Here is a 9,979-nt window from a genome sequence, read left to right on the forward strand (position 1 = left end):
TATCCCTCAACCCATAGCTGCGATGCTCTGCTTTGCTCTTTTTCTTTTCTTGCTTTCCCCTCCACTTTCTTGCTTCTCTCTTTCTGCTTCCCTCCCTTCTTTCCTCTCCTCCCCTTCTCTCAACACATTCAAAGAGTGCCCTAAACGGTGACAAACTTGCATGTGCTTCCCTTATGACTAAACCCCTGGGCCTCTCGCCAACCCCCCACAGATGGCCCCGAACTGCAGGCACCCCCGGAGGAGAGCCCCACGTGTGCTTGGAACGGCCAGCGCGCAGCGTGGTGGGGAGTGCCGGTGTCTCGGTCCTGGGGGAAGGCAAAGCGGCTTCCAGGAGGAAACGGGCGTTTCCTTCCCACGCGCTCGAGCGAGCCCTGGGTCCCGGCCCCGAGACTCCACCCTGCCCCTCCCGGCGCTTCGGGAAAAGCCAGTCGCCACACACAGGCACACGCAGGCCCCGGGGCCGCGCCCTAAGGAGAGCGGCACCCACGGCCAATTGCCATGGCAACCCCGGGGTTCGTTCCATTCCCCACCCAGCAGATCAACCCCCCCCTCCCCTTGCCGGCCCTGCAGCCAACCCGCGCGAGCGCGTCCCGGGAACGCGCTATAAAACCTGCGCCGGTGCCGCCGGGGGACAGAGGCGGGCGGCGGACCTGCAGCGGGGCCAGCCGGGCCGATCTGGGGCGCCAAGTCTCGTCTCGTCAAAGCGGGAGGGAAAAGCCCGATCATGCAGAGTGTGCAGAGTCTGTCGAAGCGGTGCTTTTGCCTGGGCTTTCTGCTGCTCCACGTCCTGGGACAGGTGAGTGGCGCGCCCCTAAGCTGCGTCTGGTTACTTTGCCCTAATGAGTGGCCCGCGCCCGGTGACCGAGTGGCTCTGCCTTCGATCTTTCCTGCTGAGAGCTTTCTCCTCGTCCCGCCTGCACCAGGTCGCTGCGACCCAGCGCTGTCCCGCCCAGTGTCCCGTGCGGTGTCCCAAGACGCCGCCAACCTGCGCCCCCGGGGTGAGGGCCGTGCTGGACGACTGCTCCTGCTGTCTGGTGTGCGCCCGCCAGCGCGGCGAGAGCTGCTCGCTGCTGGAGCCTTGCGAGGAGAGCCGCGGCCTCTTCTGCGACCGCAGAGCGGACCCCAACGCGGGAACCGGCATCTGCATGGGTAATCCGGCCCCCTGCGCCTCCTGCCCTCTGCTCCCGCAAGCTGCCTTTTCCTCTCCTCCTCTTCCCAGAGGGTGACGTGCAAATAATAATAATGGTGATGGTGCAGTAGGTGATGTTTGTGGAGCGCTTACTGTGCGCCAGGTATGGTCTGGGGCGGGGCGGGGCGGGGTGCGGGTGCTTGCGGCTTTGGGGAGCCGCCAGAAGCCAGAGAGGAAACCTGCCCGCAAAGGTGAGAAGCATTCGTCACTTGCCTCTAGATAGAGGGGCAGCGGAGCAGAGTTTAGAGCCAGTGAAATCATTTCCTTTGGACATTTCCAAGGGGATGCTTGTGGGTGACGGGATTCTGGGATAACTCCCATGCTCACAGTTCCCCAGCACGTTTGTTTTCACACCTGTAATGGTCCTGTTTGAGCTAAAACAGCCCCTGGTCTCCTGGGACCACTATGTAACCCCAGTTTGGACTGTGAATAAAATAAAATGCAAGCAACGGGCCAGTCCAGGCTGGTGAGACCTAATCGATGGGGGATCATTTTTCCACGTGGTGCACCATTTAGTCTGAGGCTGCCTGCATCCCTCCAACCCCACAAGAGGGATTGGAATAGGCTTCTCCTTTCTTCTCTAAGCTGGTGATGATTTATTGTGCTGGAGTGCCAAGGAATCCCAGCACCCTTGCCGATTTGACCAGTTAACCTGTTTGGAGAATACAAAGTGCACTTTTGTCTTTTTAATTCTAACCTGCTGGAATAGGAGAGGTCAAGGAGGTTCTAGCTAAATGACTTTATCATTGGGAGCAAGAGCTGTGGCACCTGGGGAGTGTCACTTCTTAGCTGTGCTCCTCTTTCTTCATCTGCAAAATAAGTGGCAGGATGAGATGGGTTTCTTCTTGCTTAGGGAGGCCTCCGGGAGGACATCTCTCTGCCAGAGATAGAGAAGAAACTAGGAAAAGAAGGACCCGAGGTTTGCATGTAGCTTTTCTAGCTGTGTTGTTGTTTATTCTCTCTGCCCTTCCCTCTGTGCCTTGCTCCCCTGACGCCCTAGCTGTAGAAGGAGACAACTGCGTGTTTGATGGGGTCATTTACCAAAGTGGAGAGACCTTTCAGCCAAGCTGCAAATACCAGTGCACCTGCAGAGACGGGCAGATTGGCTGTGTGCCCCGCTGCGAGGAAGACCTGCTCCTGCCCCAGCCTGACTGCCCAGCTCCCAGGAAAGTCGAAGTGCCCGGGGAGTGCTGTGAAAAGTGGATCTGTGACTCAAATGAGAAGGCAGAATTAGGAGGCCTTGCCCTTCCAGGTAAGATACTCAGGATACCTGACGGTGATCAGAGCCCAGGTTAAATGCAGGCAGGAGGCACGTATCCTCTTTGGGGATCTGCAACGAGAAACTGGCCTCAGTTTCTGCCCATTCAGTTGTGGATTCCAGATTGCCCACTGAGATCAAGCACATCACGTGTTGGAATCCTAGCCAAGTTGTTGAAGTATGCACACAGTTTCTCCTAAAGAGAACCTGCTGCATTCAGTGGTTCTTTTGAGCAAGGGGATTGATTTTGTCTTATTGGATGACTGCTGTTTAGATTTTCATGTGCCCCCATTTGACCCTTAAAAACATCACAAAGATAAAAGTAAAAAATATAAATTATCACTCTTTTCTGGATTCTGTGTATTACCTTGGGCTCTCAAGTAGCATCCGTAAAGACTGCTACTTTTCCCTGAACCGGTATCACAGAGACCTGTCACTTTTCCAGATGCTGGCGGAAGGGTGAAGGGTCTTTGTTTTGCTTTTCTTTTTGTTTTATCGTATAAAGGAAATTGTTTTTTGAAAAGAAAAATTCAAGAGTCAGGAGAGACTATTTTAGAAGCCATTAATCACCCAGATTATTTATACTGGCAGTACATGGAGCTTTACAGTTTTTCTGAGGTCAGAAATGATCAACCATGACCTACAGATAGGAAAACTGCCATGTAGAAGAGAGAGCCCCAAGCCATACATGCTAAGTGTTGGGACAGAACTTTTTGTAATCAAAGTCCAAGTGTCTATATCCCATAATCCAAACAACCAGTTTTACCAGTCTAGAGCAAAGTATTTCAAAGTATTGCCTTGAGTTGAGAGGTTCTAATTGCTCATCTAATTAAAATTCCATCATGATCCTTTTTCTGTACAAAATCACATGTTGAAAACGCTACAGTTTATGGAATGGCTGTTGATGCTATACTGTTCTACATTCTTGAGACTACCAGGCTTCTTTAAGACAGCGTCTCCCAAGCTTCTTAAGGACAATTCAACAGTCCTTCTTCAAAGCTTTCTTAAAGGCCTACACTGTGCTGGTATTGTGCTACCTCTTTAGGGTTTATAAATACAGAGATCCAGTTCTGGCCCCTGAAAGCACCTGAGTTTAGTAGGTACAGAATTGAATGAACCCTCTTTCCAATGATGGTTGAAAGGACCACTCAGCAATCCCCATGGTTTACTCAATATGGCCACCTTGATTTGTACATCCCACAGCCTACAGGACAGAAACCACTGTAGGTGTTGCAGTCTCTGACTCAAGCATCAACTGCATTGAGCAGACCACGGAGTGGAGCGCATGCTCCAAGAGCTGTGGCATGGGTTTTTCCACCCGGGTCACCAACCGGAATCCACAGTGTGAGATGGTGAAGCAGACTCGCCTCTGCATGGTGCGGCCCTGTGAACAAGAACACAAGCAACCGACAGATAAGGTAGGAGCCTGGAGGCAGCCAGAGGAGGTCATGTTGCCTGATGGGCATCTGGGCTCTAGACAGTCACCGTGACACTGTGATACTTATTGACTCGGAGGTCAGCTGTAGCGGGGAGTGAGCCCCAGAGGAAAGGCAGAGAGGTTCCTGAAATGAGTGAGTTTACCTTGTTTTTCTTCCTTCTCTTTAATGTATTGAAATATCCCAAGCAACTCACAGCCGGTCCACAGGTAAAGAGGGTGGAGCCCGAGTTGAGAATGATCTGGCAAATCTCACTGCATTCCTGGAGAAAAACTGGCAGCTCAGTTGCCGAGCACAGTTGATTTGAGAGAAGTGATTTCTGACCTCAGTTTTCTTCACCCCTTTAGGCTTGATCTGCAGGAAGCACAGGATAGAAACCATGTCTTCCTTACTCAGCCCTCAGTCCCCAACATCCTACCTGTACATATTGTGTGCTTGATACACAATTGTGGACGAATAAATGAATGGGTGTCTGGGAATTATTTTCAGTATTTTAAAAAGTCTAGTGGGAATAGTATATTTGCCAGCATAAGGCGATATGTGCCAAATAAAATAGCACATTTCTTTCCTTTTTTGCTGGAATTGTATCAACTCAGTATGTTAACACGGAGTATAAGGCATGTGGATCAGAAGCTCTGATTGGTTCCTGATGACATCACACGTCTTGTTACCAGAGCCCTAGATCAGATAAATTCAATACCCAAATTGAACCATTAGTTGGAAATTTGTACAAACTTAATGCTAAAATAAAACAGTTTCTAGCAATGAAAGATTTACATATCTCCACACTGAGGCAGTATCATCGAATGCCTAAGGGTGCAACTCTGGAGCCAGACAGCCTAAAACCCTGGCTTACTCCATGAACTAGCTGTGGAATCTGGGTCCATTTTCTTAACCTCTAAGCCTCAATTCCTTCCCCCATATAATGGGACCGTCGACAGTACCTACCTCAAAGTTGTCATGAAGATTAAGTAGAATGAATTTGCAAAGTGTCTGGGCATAGATTACTCTGTTAACATTAGGCACCATTACTTAACATTAGGCCTCATTTCCATTTGTTGCTAAAATGAGAGTCTCTAGTGGTCATATTAGTTAAATAGCTACTTAGCTATATGACTTGGAAGTCCATCCTAATTTATGTTTCTTCCACCAATTTTGAAATAACACCTAGAAGCATCTTATCTCTAAGATAAGCTAGAAGCTGCACCTTCCCACACTTAGGGGAATTCTATTTATTTAGTTATTTGTTTATTTATTTATTTATGTAATGTGTATTTATTTTTGAGAGACACACACACACACAGTGAGAGTGAGGGAGGGGCAGAGAGAGGGAGACACAGAATCCAAGCAGGCTCAAGCTAGAGCCTGATGCGGGGCTCAAACTCACGAACCATGAGATCATGACCTGAGCTGAAGTTGGACATTTAACCAACTGAGCCACTTAATTATTTTTTTATTAAAATTTTTTTTTTATATTTTTATTTATTTTTGAGAGAGAGATAGTATATGAGCAGGGGAGGGGCAGAGAAAGAGGGAGACACAGAATCCGAAGCAGGCTCCAGGCTCTGAGCTGTCAGCACAGAGCCTGACGCAGGGCTCAAACTCATGAACCAAGAGATCATGACCTGAGCTGACATCAGATGCTTAACCAACTGAGCCACACAGGTGCCCCACACACTTAGGGAATTCTAACATACCTATTGCACAGTTATGTAGATTCACCCACAAAGCCACCTTTGTCTCTCTTTCTCTGTTCCCCTCTCCTGTCTCTCTGCTTCTCTCTCTCTCTCTCTCTCTCTCTCACACACACACACACACACACACACACACACACACACATATCCACACACTCAGATGTTACTGATCTTGTACCTTTTTTGTGGACATTATCAAGAATATATGCTACACATTAAATATGAAAAGGTAAGAAACAAGAGACCCTTACTATTGTCAAGGACACACTTGCTTCTTTATTAAATAAGGCATTTCCATGTCATGCCTCTAAAATTTTGCTTTTTCTATTGTTTCTTTCGCCAAAATTTATATTTTTAATGTAACTTGCACCCAGTATAATATTAGGAAGTATTATATTTGAGATACATACATTTCATAAAGATTCAAAAATTTATTTGGAATCTAGGGAAATACTAGCATAATAATCATTACTTCCTAACACCAAGAGATGTTTCAGTGTGCTTCTCGAAGACCAGCAGCAGCATCTAAGAACTCGTTAGAAATACAAATTACTGGGGCTCACATCAGACCTATTGAATCGGAAACCATGGATCTAAGGCCCAATAATCTATGTTTTAGCAAACTTTCTAGAAGATTCTGATGTACAATACAATTTGAGAGCCACTGATTTAAGAGAATCCCAAGCCTCAGCTCTCCATAGCTGTGGGCTCTGCCTAAGAAGGTGAAAAGCAGAAGAGAATTGTGGCGAATTAGTATGTGAAGAAATCTAAGTGGAAAATAACCATAGAGTCAATGTTGTCCTGAATTATAAATATGGGGGGGTCCTTATCAACCATTACTAATGGCATATTGAATAAATTCTCCACTTACCTTGCCTTCATGGAAAATAACCTTAATATCTCATTGTCTTAGACGTTCCTGAGGTTATAGTATATTAGAAAGATTGGGCTTGTGTCATTCATTCATTCACTAACTAGATATTTCGGGTGATGTTAACCCTGTGAGACTCCATTTACTCATCTGTGAAACGTGGGTAGTTGTCCCTTATGTGAATAACAGATCCTTGTAGGGGTGAATGTTGTTAATAAGGTTAAGTGAGTTAATGCTGAAAAGTATTTGAAACATTAGAAGGCGTGCAATGTGGCCAGGTATATTTCCTTTCTCTTTATAACACCTAAGAATGCATTGGATAAAAAAACATCAAAGACTGTTTCAGTGCCTTGAAAAAATAGCTTTCTTTAGCCTATATGCACGTTTACCCTCATCGGCACAAGGTCAAAAGATGGTTGTGTACGATTAGGCCAGGTTTTCACATTCTAGGCAGGAAAGAAAATGAATCCAGGAAGCAATAAAGAACTGTACCTGTCTGAAAGGCAAAGGGTTTCCAAGAATCCCTTGGTTTATATATCATTGGCCAGAACTTTAGCACAAAGCCATTTCAAGCTCCCAAATACTCTGGGGAAGCAAATACTTTTACCTGACCAGATTGTCCAAACAAAACTAATGTATGTCAGCAAAGAAGAAAGCACAATGGATATTGGGTAGGCAACTAGCAATTTATTCCGTATCCCTAAAATGGTCCCACAGAGGAATGGTAGCCATTCCATGAATTGCTCCTTTTCTTCTTTCTTAGAAAGGTAAGAAGTGTCTTCGTACCACAAAGTCACTCAAAGCCATCCACCTGCAGTTCAAGAACTGTACCAGCCTGCACACCTACAAGCCCAGGTACTGTGGGGTCTGCAGCGATGGCCGGTGCTGCACCCCCCATAACACCAAAACCATCCAGGTAGAGTTCCAGTGCTCCCCAGGGCAAATCATCAAGAAACCAGTGATGACCATCGGGACCTGCACCTGTCACAGCAACTGTCCTCATAACCACGAGGCCTTACTCCAAGAGTTAAAGCCAAACACCAGCAGAGGGGAAATGTAAGATGTGTTCCTTGAGGAGGATACCTACAGAGGCAAAGTGTAGCTACCCAACATCAAATGAATATAAGAAAAATTAGGAAGAATTATTACTTTACCCCTGAGTCCTATGTATTGCCTGTAGTCATATGAGGTCAGTTATATCTGTCTTGTTTTTTTAATAAAAGATCTGATTAACTGTAAACTTGAAATCAAGTTAAGCTCAGGATAGTACTTAGGGGTGATTTACTTTTCTGTGGTATTGGCTACAAATGAAAATTTCTATAAATGTAAGAAATCAGATACATGTTTTTACTGTGTAGATGATCACATTACACTCATCTTACTTTGTTATACACTAGTGGAATGTCAAGAAAATGTCACTGTCACAAATGTCAGTGATGTTTAATATCATACTGAACACGCTGTCATACAAATATCTTGGCATATATCTTTGACTTGACAGGCCTCTGTAGAGCGCTCTTTTTGAGCAGCTCAACTCTGAACTTCCAAGTTCAAGATCCGAGGACACGTGTAGCTGTTCAATTTGAAATCCAGAGACCATTAGTCTTCTGTTTCGTTGCATACTAGGAAGCAGACTGTATCTACAGGAATGGAATGTTTGTTAGTTAAGTGGACTGGTGCGATAAACTTGCTCCATTTCACACGAGTTGACTCCTTTCCAAAGAAAGAAGCCAACAGAAAACTCTGCTTGATGCAGAGGAGACCAGGCCGCTCAGCCCTTCCATTTCTACACGCTGGAGGCTGCTGGAGCTCCCCACTTTTTCATTCAGAAGAAGCAGAACATATCAGCAGAGACTTTCTCACCTTACTGATGAGGAAACCGGGGCCCTCTGATGACTTTCAAATGTGCTGGTAGTAGATTTTGAAAAAGAAGAACAAAATCACCATGACCGTGGTGGTAAAATACCATAAATTTTATGGGAGTTCAGAATTATTGTAGACATGCCCAAAACTTATCCTTGGGCCCTAATTATGCAAACTCACAAACAAGATAGATGTGTATACATATGTGTATCTAATTTGTCAAGCTATAAGATAGCCTGCAAACTTAAATGTATACATCCTTTTAATGTCACCATATGTGTTCAGCTTTTCTCTTTTAAAGTATTTATATGTAAATTATACATTTTTTAATATTCTTTTTACTTTCTCTATTTGTCAGACATCACTAAATAAACACGATTTTATCAGTGTGTGACTATGCCATTACTTATGGGCTTATGAGTTGTTCATTGAAAATATAAATAATGGATGGACCTAGAGAGCACAGTGCTAAGTGAAGTAACTCAGACAAAGACCAATGCCATATGATTTCACTCACATGTGGAATTTTGGGAACAAAACAAAGAAAAAAAGAGACAAACAAAAGAAGCCAGACTCTTAAATACAGAGAACACACTGGTGGTTGTCAGAGGGGATGTGAGTCCGGGGTTGGGTGAAATAGATAGAGGGGGGTAAGAGCACACTTCTCGCGATGAACACTGAGTAATGTAACGAATTGTTGGCCCCTTATATTGTACACCTGAAACTAATATAACACTATATGTTCATTATACTTCAATATTAAAAGGAAAATATAAGTAAAATTAAAATTAACAAATTCAATCAGACACCAAGTGACAGCATCTATTGAAAGCAATGTAGCTATTTTTAGATGAGCTTGCAATGTCTTAGCAGCAGGGAAGCAAAAGACAGTTCTTGCTGAGTTAGGTGATCTCTATTCCTAAGGCCTCAGATATTCTCCACACTGTTTACTCAAGCCAACATCTTGAGCCCTAATATTTTTTTCTGGACAACCTGCTAGACACATCTGTGTATTAAAAATTAAACATGGATCAAACAAAACTTGCCTCTCTGGCTTCATTCTCTAGTCAAAGGGCTCTCCATCCTCCCAATTACCCAGCTTAAACCACCAGCATTATCTCGATCAACCTGCTCTTACCTTGTGCCCAGAGAAGCATATATCCAGGGGCAATGCAAAGCCCAGCAGGGACCAGGGCTGCCATCTGGGCAGGGTGAGGGTCAGAGTTAATATAACCTTTATGTTAAAGTCCTGGTGGTTGCAATGGGTCTATAGTTCTCTCATAATTAAAAAAAAAAAATCATATTCCCAACTTTACTTCCCCTTACCTGCAGCCTCCTTCCTTACCCATTTATCTAGGATGTCTCTATTTGTCCCTTAAGATAGATTGGAAAGCCAATTGGATTTCTAGAGTTTAGTCAAAGGAAATTATTGAGGATAGCTAACATTTACTGCACACTTACTTTGTGCTGAGCACTTACCTTCATTAAAAGCCTTTAATTTCCCAGTGGCCCTGTGAAGTAGACACTCCTCCCCATGTTACACATGAGTAAACTCAAAAATTTTTAAACATATGGATCTAGAACTCAAACCAAAGTCCTTTTGTTTCTACTTTATCATGTGGATCTGTCAAAGATAATCTATCTATGAGGCTGCTCAGTCCAATATTG

General features: G+C 44.8%; 1 protein-coding gene across 1 annotated transcript; it reads left to right on the plus strand.

Annotated features, from left to right (window-relative positions):
- Positions 1 to 647: 647 nt before the first annotated feature.
- CCN3 (cellular communication network factor 3) lies at positions 648 to 8,875 on the plus strand. The gene is made up of 5 exons (XM_042973030.1): positions 648 to 796; positions 924 to 1,149; positions 2,190 to 2,441; positions 3,651 to 3,865; positions 7,212 to 8,875. The coding sequence occupies exons 1-5, from the start codon at positions 725 to 727 to the stop codon at positions 7,506 to 7,508; spliced, it is 1,062 nt and encodes a 353-aa protein (XP_042828964.1). The 5' UTR covers positions 648 to 724; the 3' UTR covers positions 7,509 to 8,875.
- The last annotated feature ends 1,104 nt before the right edge of the window (positions 8,876 to 9,979 follow it).

The sequence above is a fragment of the Panthera tigris genome, chromosome F2, assembly GCF_018350195.1.
Source record: "Panthera tigris isolate Pti1 chromosome F2, P.tigris_Pti1_mat1.1, whole genome shotgun sequence".
NCBI lineage: Eukaryota > Metazoa > Chordata > Mammalia > Carnivora > Felidae > Panthera > Panthera tigris.

Coding starts and splice junctions, on each gene's coding strand:
- CCN3 (XM_042973030.1), top strand. CDS start 725: ATGCAGAGTGTGCAGAGTCTGTCGAAGCGGTGCTTTTGCCTGGGCTTT. Junction 1,150..2,189: donor GGGAACCGGCATCTGCATGG/GTAATCCGGCCC, acceptor CTGACGCCCTAG/CTGTAGAAGGAGACAACTGC. Junction 2,442..3,650: donor AGGAGGCCTTGCCCTTCCAG/GTAAGATACTCA, acceptor TACATCCCACAG/CCTACAGGACAGAAACCACT.